This window comes from Pongo pygmaeus, chromosome 7, assembly GCF_028885625.2.
Source record: "Pongo pygmaeus isolate AG05252 chromosome 7, NHGRI_mPonPyg2-v2.0_pri, whole genome shotgun sequence".
NCBI classification, from domain to species: Eukaryota; Metazoa; Chordata; class Mammalia; order Primates; family Hominidae; genus Pongo; species Pongo pygmaeus.
In genome coordinates, this window is record NC_072380.2 from 92,942,037 (window position 1) to 92,961,087 (window position 19,051).

Here is a 19,051-nt window from a genome sequence, read left to right on the forward strand (position 1 = left end):
AACCAGCTACTGGCAAAGTTGAAATATGAAACCAGGGACTCTGGCTCCAGAAACCATCCCCTCCATCAGTACGAAATTCCGCCTCTTCAACAAGGGTCACAGTATTTTCTTTTCCTTTTTTTTCAGAGATGGGTCCCACTCTGTCACCCAGGCTGGAGTGCAGTGGCACAATCTTGGATCACTGCAGCCTCCGCCTCCTGAGCTCAAGAGATCCTCCCACCTTAGCCTCCCAAGTAGTTGGGACCATAGTAGGTACATGCCACCATGCCTAGTTAATTTTTTGTATTTTTGGTAAAGACAGGGTTTTGCCATGTTGCCCAGGCTGGGCCAATATTTTCCAAAACAGTCCAGTGCCATGATTGAAAGCACTGATTTTGGGCTTATTTCTTGAGTTCTCAGTGCTCTTATTTATAAAATAGGAATAATAATAGTACCTGTTTCACAGCATTATTATGAGGATTAAACGACATCATGGAAGTGAATCAGTTAGCAGAATGCTGACAGGAATAACCATTCAACCAACAGCAGCTATTACAGGATTATTATGATTATGCATCCTAGAGTAAATTTTATAGAAAGTGAGTTTTCTCCAGGGAGGTCCCTTGTCCTTGGGATGCCACCTCTTTGCTGACTGTTCCCTTGGGTATGGTGACAGTCACTTCCATGTGTTCACCAGGCCCCATTTCCTTTTCCTGCTGGGTACACAGCTAGACCTCGATTCCCAGACTCCCTTGCAGTCAAATGGGATCATGTCACTGAATTAGGGCTGATGGATGAGAAGTGACACACATTCCTTCTAAGTCTTGCCCCTAAACTACCTCCCAGTGTCACCCCCAGTCTGCTCTGCTGGCTAGATGCAAAGGACACAAAGGTCTTAGGGGATAGCAAAACCACCAGATCAGAGTTCTTAATTTTTTGTTTGCCATGAACCCTTTTGGCAGTCTGATGAAACCTATGAATCCTTCTCAGAATAGTGGTTTTTAATGTTTAAGATAAAATACACAAAATTATAAAGAAATGCAAGTGTATTGAAATACAGCTAGAAAAAAACATTAAATATTTTGTAACCCCATTAAAAAGTGGTCAAAGGACATGAACAGACATTTCTCAAAGGAGACATACAAGTGGCCAAAAAAAATAGGAAAAAGATGCTCATCAGAGAAATGCAAATCAAAACCACAATGAGATACCATCTCACACTAGTCAGAATGGCTATTATCAAAATGTCAAAAAATAACACATGCTGGAGAGGCTGCAGCGAAATGAGAATGCATATACACAGCTGATGGGAGTGTGAATTAGATCAGCCACCTGTGGAAGGCAGTTTGGAGATTTCTCAAAGAACTAAAAATAGAACTACCATTCGACCCAGCAATCCCATTACTGGGTGTATACCCAAAGGAAAATGAATAATTCTACCAAAAAGACCCATGTACTTGTATGTTCATCGCCAGCACTATTCACAGTAGCAAAGACATGGAATCAACCTAGGTGTCAGCAGAATGAATAAATAAAACATGTTACGCATACATCATGGAGTACTACAAAGCCATGAAAAAGAATGAAATTATGTCCCTTGTAGCAAAACGGATGCAGCTGGAGGCCATTATCCTAAGTGAATTAATGCGGAAACAGAAAAGCAAATACTGCATGCTCTCACTTCTAAGTTGGAGCTAAACGATGGGTACACATGGACATAGAGATGGAAATAACAGACATTGGGGACTACTAGAGGAGGGAAGTAGGGAGGGGGGTAAGTGTTGAAAAACTATCTATTGGGTACTGTGTTCACTGCCTGGGTGATAGGCTCAATTGTATCCCAAACCCCAGCATCACGCAATATACCCATGTAACAAACCTGCATAGGTACCCCCTGAATCTAAAATAAAAGTTGAACTTAAAAAAAAAATTTTGTAATATGGCAATATACATACTCTCTAATTAACGTAGTAAATAACAATACCTTGAAGTGGGCCTAATACCTAACATAATTTTAAAGTAGTGTTATGAATAAATGATATTTCATGATATCTACTAAAATTGTAACGTGATATGAAACATCTGTGATTTTGATAGGTATTAAAGTCACAGGTGATGCTAACATTATTATGGCTTGATGCCTTAAATCATAATTACAGGAAATGTTAAATTATGGTTAAGAGGTTGGTGAAAATAAAGATACACTTTTTCCCCCCACATAGGTTCACCGACCTCCTGCATTCTGTGTATCCATTTGGGGATCTGTGGATTCCAGGTTAAGAACGTCTGCACTAGAAGTTCAGAGGGCTGTTTGGAGCGAAGACATCCACCCTCTTCAGAACCTCCACTGACCTGACTGGATTGTGACATGAGAATAAACAAACGTTTATTGTGTTAAGCTACTGATATATGAGAAAAATGGGTTGTTCCAACAGTAAGCCCACTCTGACCAACACATACAGCAGTGGTGGCATCTTTCCCAAACTGATGGAACTGATGTAGCTTGATTTATGTGCCTGCTAGAATATCTGCCATCAAGTACTTCTGGTTCACACCATCATACTCTTGATTCTATGAAGCAATCATTCACATATTTAGAAGACAACTCATCAGCTATTACTGATGGAATCAGTATCCAGATGATTTATCTGGACGGCCACCCCATGTTGAAGATTTTCCATAGGTTTCTGAATTGAAAATGGTACTTGGGAGCTTCCAGAATTGAAGAGTACTCATGTGTTGGTGAATGGCTGCCTTAAGCATTGCAAGCAGAGGACAAGTGTGGCAGCATATTGCAGCAGTCTGCTAGAGCAAATTACCAACCACGGAAGGAGCTCACTGTTCACATGGGCTTTGTGAGCCCAGTGGCCCACTGTGCCCCAGAGGCTCTGCCTGGGTGGCCAGCATTCACGGCACAGCAATCTTGCTGTTTCTTCTGCAGCTCCTGGGCACACACACCCAGCTCCATGATGTTCTGCCTGCAGTATGCAGTGCTGGGCGTAGGACCCAGAGCTACATGAGCTACAACTGAAGCTCTTTGAGGGATGTGAAAATGTGGAGAAGCAAAGACACAATTAGGAGTACATGATCCTTACGAGCCTGTATTTATTCCAAGGAGACGGTTCACAAATTTCAGCCTTCCTGACCTCCTTGGGCCAGTGATCTAAACACATGAAATATAAGATGCGCCAGAGGGGGCGATTTAAATCCCACCTTCAAACCTGCTAGGTTCACAAAAAGGAATTCTGCAGAATTCAAAATATTATTTTATTCAAAGCATATAACTTAACAATACTGTCTTAGTCCATTTTGCGTTGCCATAAAAGAATACCTGATGCTGGGTATAAAGAAAAGAGGTTTATTTTAGCTCATGGTTCTGCAGGCTGCATATGAAGCATGGTGCCAGCACCTGCTCAGATTCTGGTGAGGGTTTTTGTGTTGAGTTAAACCATAGTGGAGGTCAAAGGTGATGCAGGAATATGCCAAGAGGGATCTAACCTAAGGGGCATTCTGGCTTTACAACAACCCACTCTCCTGGGAACTAATCCACTCTCACAAAAACCAATCCAGTCTCATGAGAGTGAGACTCTCATGCCATGTGAGAATGGCACCATGCCATTCAAGAGGGATGCACCCCAATGACCCAAACACCTCCCACTAGGCCCCACCTCCCAGCACCCCTATGCTGGGGATCAAATTCCAACATGAGATTTTGGTGGAGGTAAATGAACCATATCAAACCACGGCAAACATTAATGAACAACTCCTCACACTACGAATGCTTCCTGCCCATTTTTCAAATGATGAAGCTATACTGTAGAAAAATCTTCCACTTAAGAGAACCAATGACTCAAGAAAAAATACAGGTACCCAACAGTCCAAGTATATGTCTGGAAATGAAGTCATGATAGATGAAAACGCTTTTTGATTCATTCCTAACCTTTTTGCTGATGGCATTCTTTCATTCATTAAACCAAATATCTATTTAGCAAGGAATATTCTAGGTTCTGGGGATAGAGAACAAAAAAAGAAATGAGGCTTCCTTCAAGGAAGTGAAATTCTAGTAGAGGAGAGACATAAATTATAATACATGATGACCATTTCAGATATAGCATGAGGCCTGTAGAAGGTGACTATTGAGCTGGGACCTGAAAGTTGGAGAAGGAGCCAGCCAAGCTAAGAGCTAGAGTTTTCCAGGCATAGCGAAGAGTTAAATGCAGAGGCCTGAAGATGAGAAAGACCTTGGCTCTTGGAGGCCAGAAAATGACAGAGTGTTTAGAATGAAATGTGGGAGGGAGTGATTTGTTTGAGATAAAGTGCAGAAGCAGGGTCAGATCATGTGGGACTTTGCAGATAAAGGTAAGGAATTTGGATTTTATTCTAAAATAAAAGAGAAGTTACTGAAGGAAGAGAGTGACACTATATGACTTAAGTTTTTTTTAAAAATATTACTCTGTTTTGGGATAGAAAACAAATGAAATCACCAGCCTGGAGTCACTGCATGAAGTCACTGCAGGTGAGAGGAGATGGTGGCTTAGAGGCTTTGGGCAGAGAGGATGGAGAAAAATAGACACATTCAAGATATATTTTGGAGGCAGATCCAATAATACTTGCTGTTGGGTTGACCATGAGGGATGATAAGAGGGATGGTGTTAAAGATGACTTCCATGTTTTAGGTTTGAATGACTGGGTGAGTTGCGGGTGAGTTTTGGATATGTTAATTTTGAGATGCCTATTATGTATCAAAAGGAGATTGCAAGCAGGACACTGGATATGTGAACCTGGAATCAGGGAGAGTCAGGGATAGAGATATAAATTTGGGGTCAGGAGATGGAGCACTTAAAGCTTGGGTGTGGATGAGCCTATCTAGGGAAAAATGCAGTTAGAGATGATTAGGGTGCATTGCAGCATCCAATATTTTATGTTGGAGGTTGAGAAGGAGCAGTCAGAGAGGGAAGTGGTCAGCAGATCATGATATTAAAAGCACAAATAGAAGAAAGTGTCTTAGGAAGGAAGATGTGACCAACTGTGTTGAACAAGGACTGGGAATGTTCCTTCGATTTGGCATATGGAGGATGCTGGTGGCCCAAATAGCAGTAAATCTCTTAGAGTGTTGTGGATGGAAGTCAGATTGGCATGGACTGGAGAGTAAGTGGGATTTAGGAAAACAGAGAGATTGAGTGCCAATGTTTTCAAGAAATTTTGCTGACCTATGAGCAGTCAAGGGAGGGTTTGTAAAGATGAGTTATACTAAGGTGAGTTTCTATGCTGATGGGAATGACTGCAAAGACAGGGAAACCGAGGGTGCAGTAGAGAAGCAGGGGTTAGCTACAGGATGAGGTTCTTCCGAAGGTCAGGAGAGCAGCGCCAATACACACAGTACAGGGAGAGGGGCTGCCTTGGATAAGACAGGACAGTTGTCTGCTGGAAAAAGGAGGGAAACCAGATGGTGGCTGCAGATGCAGTTAATTTGCTAATTTGGTGGAGAAGGGAAAAAAAGGCATTCCTGTATGACTGTTTCTAATTTTTCAGTGATGCAGGAAGTGGCGTCAGAACTGAGGACAAAAAGGGAAGGTTGTGTATGAAGTTTGAGGATACTTGAGAAGGATAAAATAGTTGCCTTACAGCAGCAGTCCCCAACCTTTCTGGCACCAGGGACTGGTTTCATGGAAGGCAATTTTTCCAGGGACTGTGGCGCAGGTCGGGATGAAACTGTTCCATCAGGCATTAGTTAAGAATCTCATAAGGAGTGCGCAACCTGGTTCACAATAGGGTTCATGCTCCTATGAGAATCTAATGTGGCTGCTGACCTGCAGGAGGCGGAGCACAGGCGGTAATGCTCGCTCGCCTCCTGCTGTTTGGCGGGGTTCCTAACTGGCTGTGTGCGGACTGATAACCGGCCCGAGGCCCGGGAGTTGGGGACCCCCGCCTTAGAGAGTGGGAAAGGAATGGGCAAAGCGTAAGATACTATTTCTATATTTCTGATATTCATGATGGGAAACAAGACTCCAGAAAGTTACAAGACTTACCCAGTGTCATCTGATGGCTCTTACCAATGAGTCAGTCAGATGTAGGCTTTCGTAATGAATATAATAGTATTTATTGTACGACATATAAAGCCAAATTTCTCTTACATCATGGGACTTTTTTAAGGCCTCAAATTGCCGATTGTTTTAGGATATGATAATCACAGTGGTATTTTTGTGCCATAACAAGTACTATTTATAAGATTACTCTTCTTCGTCCTTGCAATAATATGTCAAGCATTTGTTTTTTAAATTGAGAAGTAGTTAAGGTTGGTCCTGATTACAGAAAAATAAATATCATTGGTTTAACTTCTTTCCATAATTTTCATTTGTTACTTCAAGTAGATGAGTAGATGACACATTTTGGAGGCATCAAACCCCCAGAATCCAAGGAAGCTGACCATTATCCTCTGTTAAGTCACTTGGAATTAGGATAACTACCAACAGCAATCGTTTATCTCCTCCTCACACATACACACACCTTCCCTGAACCCCTGCTAAAGGCTCCAAAGAAATCTGTTACCCAAAGAAAATTAGGTAATATTAAGAAATATGATGAACTTTGTCTCCTCTTTCCTTTTTTCCTTTTGCTGGGTTTTCAAGAGGCACTTTGGGGATAGACTATATTCTATCCCAGTGCCTCACAGTGTCTGGCTCAATAAATATTTGTTATGTTCAATCTCAGAAAGGTTGTGTTTTGGGACCTCAGAGATGAGCCACATTTGAGATATCTTAATTTATTTAAATAGCACTTTGTAAAATTTACTTAGTGAATCATCTGTGTTCAAACAATGTTTGTCAAAAAGATTTGTTCTGTAGAATTTAATGTTTCTCAGCATGATTAACACTTGCTTATCTTACCTGGCTGTAAATTAACTTCTCAGGGGACATCCATGGTGATAACCCTGCATTATGAGGATTGAATTATAAGATGGTTTTCTCTTCACTTTATATCATACATTTCTCTTCCAATCTTGCATACCCTACACTGGTAGCTACCTGAGGAAAGTCTGAGTTCACCATAGGACAATGGAAAATCTGCTGTAGGAAAAATTACTAATTTATAATGACTCAGGTCATTAGCAAAAGTGATTAGAAAATAATGTTGCATCCTAGAGATATAGAAAGTTGCTGTGGATTTGCAAGGCAGTTGCAAATGTGGACTCAGAAACATAATTACATATAGTGGGAAGACTATCAACTGTTTTGGGGGAGGGGGCAATCCCAAAACAAAGTTCTGCTTTCTCCTCGACCTCTTCCTTTTGACATTCCTTTTGAATATCTCATCTCACATTTATTATCCCATTTCAGTCCAGACTGTCAGAGCTCTGCCTCATAGTTTACACATGCACAGACAGGGGCCATCTTTAAATTTGAGGGCAATACAGCTTAAGGCAATAAGAGCTTAAGAAACACCTATAACTTTGAGCCAATTCAATTTGTAGGAATCTGTCCAAAGACAGTAATTCAAAATATTTGCAAAGACATATGTATATTCATCACACAGATTTTTACACTAGATAAAAATAAGAAATAACCTCAAGGTTGACAATAGGGATTGGTTAAATTATGCCATATGACTGTATATTAAACAACCTTAAACATGAAGTTGTAAGAAAAGCTTCTTTGATGTGAAAAGTTACATGTCTATTAAGGGACTTGATGACCTGTCCTATTTGACCTGACAGGTCTATGCCATGCCTTTTCTGCACCATGTTCAGGGTCCCAGGAGGCTGCATTAACAGGGCTTCTGGTTCATAGATCTCTGGTTGGATTTGGCTAATGAGGCACCGGCAGGCAGTTGGGAGGCAGGAGAGACTGGAAAGCAGGAGGGTATTGATTCCTCCTGGCTCTCTCCTTCTGCCTGGCCACAGGTGGGCAGCGGCTACATCTCTCCTCCAAAAGTTACCCTTTCCGTTGGGTAACCTCTCCAACAGCTGTATTTCCAGAGTTCTGGTAACGTTCTGGATTGTAGAAATTCCTCCCTTGTAGAGCCTCTTAAGGCTCTAGGGGTTAGGGTTAATAATGGCCTTCCATGGTTGTTAGCCCCTGGAGTCCTGTACCACCCCCTACTGATTTCCCCTAACCCTGTCTACACCTTTGTAAAGTGATTTGTCTCTACATAGGCCAAAGACATTCTTGCAGTAAAGCATGAGGCTCTTCAAATGGTAGTTTAGTACTTTTCAAAGTCCCCTAACTACATCCAGTTGAAACAAATCCTTTGTCTACAAACAGACTACTTGCTGTTACACTAAAGAAAAGCAAGCCATGGGAGGAGGAGAACATGAAAAAATAGCTAAATAAACAACGCCCAGATTGCTGCATGGGTCCAAGCCTGCCCAAGAAAGCCAAACCAAGCAAAGCTGCTGGCAGAGTTGCAGCAGCCAAATCTGAACGGTCCCATCTGTGCTTCTACCCTGGCTTCTCCTCGCAGAGCTAACAGATGTTTGCAAAGCGGGAATGTCCACCATCTCACGGAGAACAGCTGAAAATTCACACCAGTGGAAAGCACTTCTGCAGAACACCAATGTCAGCAAAGACCTCAAGTCTAACAGAATGGTCTTATTCACGTAAAGCAAAGGGAACACAGGGAGGCCACCGTTGATTGGGAACCACTCTGTGCCTGGTCCTGTGCTAGCAGCTTCCACATGTGTACCTTATTTAACACCCGCAACAGGCCCAGGAGGAGCTGAGGCTCCACGCAGTTGTGAGCAGACTCCTGGAATCTCACATATGCCTGATGTGAGATGCATAGCAGCTTCCAGACAAACACTTCAGAATTTCTCAACATTGATGCTGTGGGCCACAATGGTTGGAGAGAACTTCCCAGAGATTTTCACCTTTGCAGCAGCTTCTGAACTGTCTCTAGAACTGCCTTGGGTCTACTGGCTGAGACCTTTGGCCAAGGTTTCCCTGATTTTCTCTCTGCTTGCCCTACCAATAGTAAGCCTCAATCCTGTTTTTAAAAAATGGTTTCATACTTGGAATATATGAAGTAGCTTCTATTTTCTTGACAGAACCCAGAGTGATACTTAGGATTGATATAGTGACTGCTGAAGGTCACCTTCAGTTCCAAGAGTGGAAACATGGCTGGAGTTTGAAGAATTATATAACATTTTTGAAGTATTTCAAAGTATTGTATAACATGCATATGACGTGTAAGTCCAACTAAAGCTATATTCTAGTAAGCACATGAACATCACTTTATCAGTCAGCAGCCTGGAGTTAACATCATGTTCTGAGGTGACTGAGAGGATCTTCAGTTTTTTTTTTTTTTTTTGGTATGGTGACTTGTGTGTGTGTGTGTGTGTGTGTGTGTGTGTGTGGTGTTGGAATGGCAGGGCAGGGACAGGGGCTTACACATCCAAGCCTCTCCAGAGAGGACCAGGGACCTTGACGGACAGAGAGGGCCAAGTTGTTCTGTGCAGGTGAGTTGGCTGCATTATACAAACTTCCTCTGCCTGTCTCATGAAAACCCACACACCTTGGCAGCGGCTCCAGTGGCTCTTTCAGGGTCAAGAGGTCCACACAGATCCCCAGCAGGTGCCAAAAGACCGGTAAATGCGCTAGTGTATTTAAAAATTAGTAACTTCCTAGAAGCTGGTAGGGGTTCCAGAAGCAGCCATGTTACCTCATGCTACCTCATGGTTACACAGTATACAAGTTGCCTTACCTTTTGGGGGCTTTATTTATTTATTTGTAAGATGAGGGGACTGAATGAGAGTAGAGATTTTGGATCTTCAAGGTGTGTGGGGTTAATACAAAGTAACAGGTGAATTCAATGTATAGCAAGCACGGATGAAACACCTCCCACCTCCATGTGCTGTTTATAGATGCTGTGGTGATACGTGTATACAAAATTAACAAAACAGTTCTGTAAATGGAATAACCCAGAATGTATTCTTTTGTGCCTGGCTTTTTTTCCCCCCTCTGCGTAATGTTTTTTTTTGATTCACTCACTGTTTCTTGTATCAGTAGTTTGCTCCCTTTTATGTGGTGAAGTATCCCATTGTATGGTTATACCACAACTTGTTTATCCAGGTACCTGTTGATGGGCATTTGGGTTGTTTCCAGTTTGGGGTGATAATGAATAAAGCTGCTATAAACATTTGTCTGCAAGTTTTTTTGTGGACATGTGTTTTCTTATCTCTTAGGTAAATACATACCTAAGAGTGGAATTGCTGGGTCATATGGTAAGTGTATATTTAACTTTCTAAGAAACTGCCAAACTGTTTTACAAAGTGGTTGTACCATTTTACATTTCTACCAGCAATAAATGAGAGTTCCTGTTGCCAACATTTGGTATTTTGTATACCAAAAATACACACTGTATAATTACATTTACTTGAAATTCTACAACAGGCAGCATTAATCTATAGTGATAAAAGTTATACCAGTGGTTGGTTGCCTGTCTGGGGCTTGGTGGTGCCTTTGACTGAAGCGGGGTATGAGGAGTGCTGGCCTTGGTTAGAGTGGTGGTTACTCAGGTAGAGACAGTCAAAACTCACTAAACGGTACACTTAAAATGGGTTCATTTTACTGTGTGAAAATTATACCTAAGTAAAGTTGATTTTAAATGATTTCTATAACAGCAACAACAAACAACAAAACGATTTCTGAATTAACAGAAATCCCTAGTCATTCTGTGTTTTCTCAATCAACGAATTCTAAAAGTGCGTCTCATCTTTGGGGACATCTGGACATTTCTAAACATACTGAGTAGTCCTTTAACCTGGAAAGATTGAGACTGGGCTAGAAGATTTCTAAAGTCCTTCGAACTCCAATGTCCCAGAGCCTATATACCGCATGGCAGGTTATTCTAAGATCTTGTCACTAAGTTACCTAGATATCACTCCTCTTTATCCTGAATTTTCTCTATGAGGCCAATCAGCTCCCTGCCCTGGCTGACAATGCTGTATGTACCATCACCATGAAATCCATGCAGTTGATCCAAGCTGCTGTTCTTAGCACCGCCCTCCCCAGCAGTTTTAACAGATGGATCTATTTCTGGAACAGCCGTTCTTTTTGCAAGAGGCACTCTCTGCTCAAAATTAGTGGGTTAGGAATTAAGTCAGCAGAGAGACTGGCAACATGCTTATTCGTGAGGGTTTTACGGGTTTGTTTTCTTCTTGGAGCAGCCATTCACAATTTAAAGTGATTCATAGCTTTTTGGCTCTGAAAGATTAAAAATACAGAGTGGAGCAAATGATTAATTGTTTGCTACTGTACAACTATTACTGAAGCACCTTATGTTAACTCAGTGCTTTCTTCTCTAACTTGAGGTTCTTCCTAGTACACAGGTACAACTGTTCATGGTTAAGACACGTACCTGTGAAATAAATGGAAATGATGAAGGCTGAAATTTAGAAATTGCCTCTGAGATGCTGCCAATGTTCTGAAATGCAGAGTCCTGAGTCAGATTTCCTTTTATGCCCTCAATTTCTGCTACTGTCTTTGCTGCACTCACCCAGTGCATTGCAGGGGGGCTAATGCACACCCAATCGAGCACAGGGTGGCTGAGGGATCTGGAGTTATCCTGAGCCACTGTGGCATTGGCACGGTCAGTGTGGGTCAGGGTGGTGGGTGGAGGCAAGCACCCCCTTCTCTCCACACCTATGCTTCTCAAATTCCCCATTCAGGCAGTTGCCAAACGGGGGTGGGGGGTGGGGGGGAAGGCAAAGAATTAGCAGCTAACATTTATTGCTCTTTACAGGGCCTCTCGTATATTCTTGACAACAGCCACATCAATATGGTGCCACCATTTTCCATGTTTTACAGATGAGGAAACCGATGCTGAAGAGGCCAAATGACTTGCTTAAGTCATGTAAGTCCTAAAGCTGGCATGACAATTTTGGAATGCACAGAATCCAGAATCTGACAGAATCAGGGATCTGGCATGGAAAGGGCACATAAATCATTTCTGATCAGCGCTTCTTGACTTTCTTGGGGTCTTGTGGAATTGATGGTTAACTCTTTGGCCTTCCACAGAATTCATTTTCTCCCACGAACTCCCCGAATGGTTGTATTTAGGGTCACTGCATCACCTTGTGGTCATCACGGAAATTGCACCTCCCCAAAGTCAAGAGTCCTGGCTCACACAACCCGGTTTTTCTCTGAGCTTGGAAGTTCTGTCAGTCTGTCTTGAAATCCCAGAGGAAAAATTCTGCTAGACCTGGGCTTGACAAAGTTGGCTGGCTGACCTCCAGAGCTAGGATAGAGAAGCCTTTCATTTCCCTTCTTGCACTCTCACCTACCTTGGCTGCAGGTTCCTTAAGGGTGACGGATACTTCATGTGGGAAGTAAGCTCTCTGGTAGACAGCCTGGAGTTCCTATCTCTGCTCTCCATTTCTTTCTGAACTTTCTGCACCCTTGCTCCACCCTGCCACATAGCTGTAGCTATGTCTGATTATTTTCTCTCCACGTTTTTCTCCTCTGTGGGCTGAAGGAAATATGGATTCATTGAATTAACTTGCCTCAAACGTTTCCTCTGCTATTTAAGTTAAACTGATCTCTGCCACATTATAAGCTACACAACCTCGGACAGTTAACATAACCTCAACGAGCCTCCTGGCACAATGGGGATAAGAATACACCAAAGATTTAGGGGATGATGAAATGAAATGAAATGTTACATTTGAAAGCATTTGGTAAACTGTAACTAAATATGCAAATATAGTGATTATCAGCAAATATTTCCTCCTCACTACTGATAGTAAGAGAGAATGCCTTGTCTATGCAGTGTATCACACACTGTCATCTTCTTTACATAAGTGGAACATGGATCTCCACAAGAGGTGGGAGTGAGCCGTCTCTGTGCTGGGGGGAGGTGGGAGAAGAGATAAGGAAGCTTCCATGATAATGACAAAGGTCAGGATCATTGCTTCATAGTCAGTATAGGCAATGCTCCCTCCCCTTTTGTTTAGAGTCCTCAAATGTCTGTTAAAATGTTGCCACATTCCAGCACTTATGACCACATCTAATCTTCATGACTATCCTGAGAGGGGCATGTTAATACCTGTTTGCCTGTTTTACAGATGAAGAAGTTGATCATCAGAGAGGTGAAATGATATTCTTAGGTTCTCGGGGTAGCAGAGTTAAGAATGTGAATCTTTTGATTTCCAATCAGGACATCTTAATTTACCACAAATCATACTATCTCTTTATAACAAAGAACAGAAGCTTCCAAACTTTTTTGATGATGAGCCACAATAAGAAATACATTTTGCACAGCACAGACACATATGTGTACATTGAAACAAAATTATCAAGAAACAATAGTTATCTTTATTATGTACAGTGTACTCTATTCTGTTTTATTGATTAAAGAGTGATTCATTAAATTGATTCACAACCCTCTAGTGAATTGAGACGTGCAGTTTGGAAAAAACTGACCTAGAAGATTCTCAAACAATACCCACAGAACAAGTGACTATCACAATGGGTTTTAAATGGGTATTATGAAACTGAGGGAAAGGAGAGGAAAATAAGATGAACTCAGAAAGTTCTACCAACTAGACAGAACATATTGCCTGGTTTAAGCAAATTAACTTAACTCTTAGAAATCTTTTGAAACATGATTTTGAAAATCTCTAAAATAACTGTATTACAGTTACTGTGTTCTGTCACATCACGAACACAGCATTTATCACTTGTAATTATTGCCTTTTTACACATCAATTTCCAGCCACCCAACTTTTGACACCTTGAAGGAAAAAACTATGCCTTATTCTCAGGGCAATAAGCATTTTGCCTGATATGTGCTCAATAAATATTGGTTCACCTAATAAATTTAAAAAAGAATAGCATCAGCCTCACCTTCTTGTTATTTTCACTGTTCAAAGTAACTTTAAGTTCAAAAGGCCAAGGTAACAACTTGGTCTGTGTAAAATCCATGCATTAAACATTAGTGGCTACAATCAGCATCCTATTGGTCTCACCTTGGGGACATCTAAAGTCTGAATAGAGGGAGAAGTCATAAAGAAAGAAGGATAAACACTATTCTTATTTGTTCATTCCTTCCCACTATCCAGCTTCTTCTGGAGTGGGCCTGTGCTCATCCAATAAAAATAAATATATATAAGAAAAAATTAAAAAATTAAAAATGTAAAAAAGGAAGCTTTTTTCCTTTTCCTTTGGTGACTTTACCTTAATTTAGTTAAAGCCTGTAGACCTTCCATATGAGGCTAACAAGTGCAGTCTAACTGTGATGCAAGAGTGTGAATTTTGGCTCAGTGGCTACATTAGAAATGGAAGGGTGTGACAGGCTTTCATTAATGTGCCTTAAATAATATTGGGGTTCCCTGTGCTGTGAGTCCCTGTCACAACCCTGGGCCATGCCTATTGAGTGTTCGAACTATACACTCAGAAAACCCCAGGGAGACAGTCTGTGAAGCTCAAAGTAACAGGAAAAGACTTCAGGTCCCTACCACTGTCCTGCCTGCAGGTACCCACTGATACAAGTGCCAGCCTCTCTCCCCTACTGGTCAAGTGAAGACCCAGTGTCCCTGGGGACCCACAGGGTGCCAGAACAACTTCAGCCCCTTTGCATGACAGACTGGTGTGAAACAGCAACTCTTCAGGCCACTGCCTCTGGGAAGGTCAGGGGACTATATTAATATCCTCTTTTCTGGACAAAAATGTCACCCTTTTTCACATGTACACACCCAGAGAGAGTGCCTGTATCACCTCCACTGTTACACATGTGGAATGATGCTGAGAGATGCAGGGAGGGAAGGCATTGTTGGATCAATGCCATCTCTTTGTTTTCCTCTTTGAAATGAATTGGGGGAGGAAAAAAGTTTGCACTGCAGTCCTCAGGGCTTTGTATTGGATTTTTGTTTGTGAACAGCCATTAATAATGAAGCTACCAATACAAAATTTAAAAACCAATACATGTAACAACAGTTTTACATTTACGTGGTGATTTCAAAAATAATGCCAAATGTCTTCTAGATTTAGTGGTAGTATAGTGGTAGTTTTGCTTTATTCTGTGAAATGAAAATGTTTTCGAAAAATTATGAGTGAACATAACTTAAATGTACCTAAAGAGAATGAAAAGAATATGAACTTGAGGCTCAGGCAGATCCGGGTTTGAATGGTGGCTCTGTCCCTTTCTAACCTGCTTGACAGGGGCCAGTTAAATGTACAATCAATCTCTCTGATCCTCAGTTTCTTCATATCAAGATGGAAACGCAAAACTTACCATACAGGACTGCTGGGAGGATTAAACAAATGTGTAATCAATTAATTTGCTAAATCAATTAATTAGATGTCTTTTTTTTCTTCTACTCCTTTTTGTTTTGTTTAAAGCAGCAGGGTCTCAATCTGTTGCCCAGACTGGAGTGCAGTGGCCAGATCATAGCTCACTGCAGTCTTGAACTCTTGGACTAAAGCGATCCTCCCACCTCAGCCTCCTGAGTAGATGAGACTACAGGTGCATGCCACTACACTGAGCTAATTTTTTTTTTTTATTTAAATTTTTTTTTGTAGAGACAGGGTCTTGCTATGTTGCACAGGCTGGTCTCCAACTCCTGGTCTCAAGCAATCTTCCCGCCTCTGTCTCCCAAAGCAGTGGGACTACAGGTGTGAGCCACTGTGCCTGGCCCTTTTTCACTTTTTATTTAGTTAATATATAATTTCTAGGATGTAAGAATGGAAGGTTGTTTATATCTCAGCTTTTATGTATATTTCACAGATGACTGCATAAAAATGAGATACAAAATATTCTTCTCAATAACCCTTCAGGGCTGATTGAGAAAAGAGAAAAATATATTAATTATATTTTACATATGAAAAAAATAAGTCCCACGAAGAGAACAAGTTCATACCGAAGCAAGCCTGAGGTCCAATTTTCTAACTTACAAATACTGGTAAGTCCCAGGTCAGCAATTTATAACCAGAGGATGGGACATGTGTGTATATAGCTTCAGGAAACTTACCAGTATTTGTCATTTTTAAATTATCACCATAACAATTTCTATTCAAACTTCAAGAACATTAAAGAGGAACGTAAGCTGCTTCTTTCCACAGAAAGTCGGTGTAGGTCCAAGGTTAAGCTCACATTGGCCCTTCAGAGGGGACAGAAAGCACCTTCAGGAAACTGAATGCAGAAGACCACGTGGCTGACCACCAACCTTTCTTTTCCTGGGAATGGGCTCGTCGAAGAGCAGGTTGCTGGCCTCCGCCTCGTCGATGCCGTCGTCTGGCTGCGCGGGGCTGCGGAAGGGCTTGAAGCTGTCAGCCGAGAGCGGCGGCGACGGCGTGGACGGGTTGGACTGGTCGCTGGGGGCGCTCCAGCTCCAGTAGCCGCTGCTGCTGGTGCTGGAAGGCACGCAGCCGCCCTCCTTCCAGGATCCGCTGAGGCTCTCTGCGTGCACACAAACAGAGTCAGTGCCAGGACCCCTGCGTGCCCGGGCATGGTTCAGTGGCGAAGTGGGAGCCTTGGTTCTACACCAGTGAAACCACACCAGCCCTCTCAATCATCTGCAACAGCTGGGTATGTAAGTTTTTGTTCTATTTATACACCCCCTCCCAAAAGCCACATTGTAGTTTATAAACATTTAATTATTTTAACCTCATGATAATAGGTTTTTCTAAGAGTTTTCTGATGTGTTTTTGTATCGTGCAACACAAATTCCTTGGGATCATAGTGGGGATTATATGGAAAAAAAAGATTTTCTTGTTCACTAAGTTTGGGGAGCTCTGGGTTTATCGACTGCAGTATTTCTAAGAAAGAAATATCATTTGCAGTATTCTCCTGAATGGTTTGGTCACAGAGTTCCCTCTCACCCCACCCCAACCCCTCCGACTTCAACATTTTTTTAAAAAGGGATTGCTTAGCTGAGGGCAGTGGCTCACTTCTCTTATCCTAGCATTTTGAGAGGCTGAGGTAGGAGGATCGCTTGAGGCCAGGAATTCGAGGCCAGCCTGGGTTACATAGTGAGACCCTGTCTGTACAGAAAAAATGAAAGGATTAGCCTGGCGTGGTGGCGTGCACCTGCAGTCCCAGCTACTCTGGAGGCTGAGGAGGGAGGATTACTTGAGCCCAGGGGTTTGAGGCTGCAGTGAGCTATGACTGGGTCACTGCACTCTAGCCTGGGTGAAAGAGTGAGATCCTGTTTCAAAAAAAAGTTGGGGGGTGGGGGGTTCTTATAGGACTGTTATTCTTAGAATACATTTATAGGAAGTTAGTCTAACACTTAAGAATCTAAGAGAAATAATTTCTGGATAGTTATCTAAAGCCCCTTTCCATTCTGCTTATTACAACAAATAGTAATGCCTTACATTTTGTGAGTGTTTTACATTTTACAAAGCTTATTCGTACAGTCTCAAGCATTCTCACAACATCTGTCCTTCAGAATAAGGATTATTATCCCAGTTTTATATATGAGGACGCTGAGGCAGCAGGAAGCAAAGTGACTTGCTACATGAGTGGTAAGTACCCCTGGTGGGCCCAGGCCACCAGGAAGAGGTTGGACCTATTTCCTCAGTGCATACAGTCCCTGGGCTGTAAACAACCTCCATTCTCTCTGGCAAAGCTGGGATAAGATAAGAATTTATTGGCAATAATTACTCTAAGATTGCTATTGGCTATTACCTTTCCATTTGCGGTGGAAAGCATTATGAAATGTTTGCTAATGTGGAGAGATTTCTGCCCAGTTAGAATGTCTTCTGCCAGCCTGGCCTATATGGCGAAACCCTGTCTCTACTAAAAACACAAAAATTAGCTGGACATGGTGGTGCGTGCCTGTAATCCCAGCTACTGGGGGGACTGAGGCAGGAGGATCACTTGAACTTGGGAGGCAGAGGTTGCAGTGAGCCGAGATGGTGCCACTGCACTCCAGCCTGGGCAACACAGTGAGACTCTGTCTCAAAAAAAAAAAAAAAAATGTCTTCTGGGTGCTCTTTTAATCACTGAAGATTTGCTTTACCTTTCAAGATGCACAACCTTAATTAGCATTTATATAAATTCTACTTTTTTTGGATAATTTCTCCTCCATATTTATGTGCATTTTGAATATATTAAAACTATGTTCTAACTACGAGGAAAAAACATCCCCAAATGCCTCATTAAAAAAATACTGTTAACGTCTATATAATTAGTAATGAAGTGAAGACAAATGGTAGATTACCATTCATGGGGAGATTTCATAACTACCTTTACCTAATTATAGATTTCTAGCATATTCCTCAACTATGTCAAGCAAAAAGTTAAGTTAGAGGAGTGAAGCTTTAAGTTGAAATAGGAGAAACTACCCATCTCATTATAGCTAGGTTCTTTTAGGATGAAATGGTCATTTATGCAGTCTCATGCTTTGCCAGCATCAACAAAACCAAACTAGCATCTCACTCCCTGCAGTCTACACAGAGACTGATATACTCACCAGACTAGATTTGCCTATTTAAATAAGAAAGCTCCATTTAGTACAACAGGAGTTCAAGAAGAGCATAATATAAGGCTTGATGATTTTACTTGGTGTGAAAAACTCCCTTGGCAGGCCCAGGTGGCTTATAAATATACTGTAGTATGCATTTGTAAAATAAAATAAAGCTAATGGTGCTACATGTATAATCATGTTAAGTATGAGGCACTGAATTTATTTTGAAAACCAACTATTATTACAGTGTGGTTACATGGCTTCATGTCAATGCCAAAAGTGAATTTGCTTACTGATTTGTGAGTGACATTTCCTTTAGAAAGACTATGTAGTCAGAAGGACTATAAGTGATATAGAAATGATTTTTCTCAGAAAAAAAGTCAGGTCTGATTTATAATATTCTTAGGGGACAGAGCCTCCTTATATTAAGCCTCTGTTTGTCAAGAATGGAGACAGGCACTGCTGGACTCTCACCCTCTTTGCAAACCCACTTCCTGACAGAATGATCCTTTTTAGGCACAGAAAATTATCACAACAGTTTCCAAAAACTCATTGATGTGCAATAATTCTAGAGAAAATCTTTTTTTCCTAAAAAAAACAGCCTTCATTATAATAAATTGCTTTCCCTATTTAAGAATTTGCTTTTTCTTACAGACTTAAATGAGAGAC

At 41.5% G+C, this 19,051-nt stretch overlaps 1 protein-coding gene across 2 annotated transcripts in view; it reads right to left on the reverse strand.

Moving 5' to 3' along the window:
• ZNF704 (zinc finger protein 704) overlaps nt 1-19,051 on the reverse strand; it is a 251,392-nt gene that overhangs the window by 40,667 nt on the left and 191,674 nt on the right. For both annotated transcript variants that reach the window (XR_010127248.1, XM_054498297.2), the window contains exon 4: nt 16,139-16,371. Coding sequence is in view for 1 of the 2 variants with exons in the window: in XM_054498297.2 (XP_054354272.1) it covers nt 16,139-16,371 (233 nt within the window). In the remaining variant the exon portion in view is untranslated. The remainder of the gene's footprint in view (nt 1-16,138; nt 16,372-19,051) is intronic.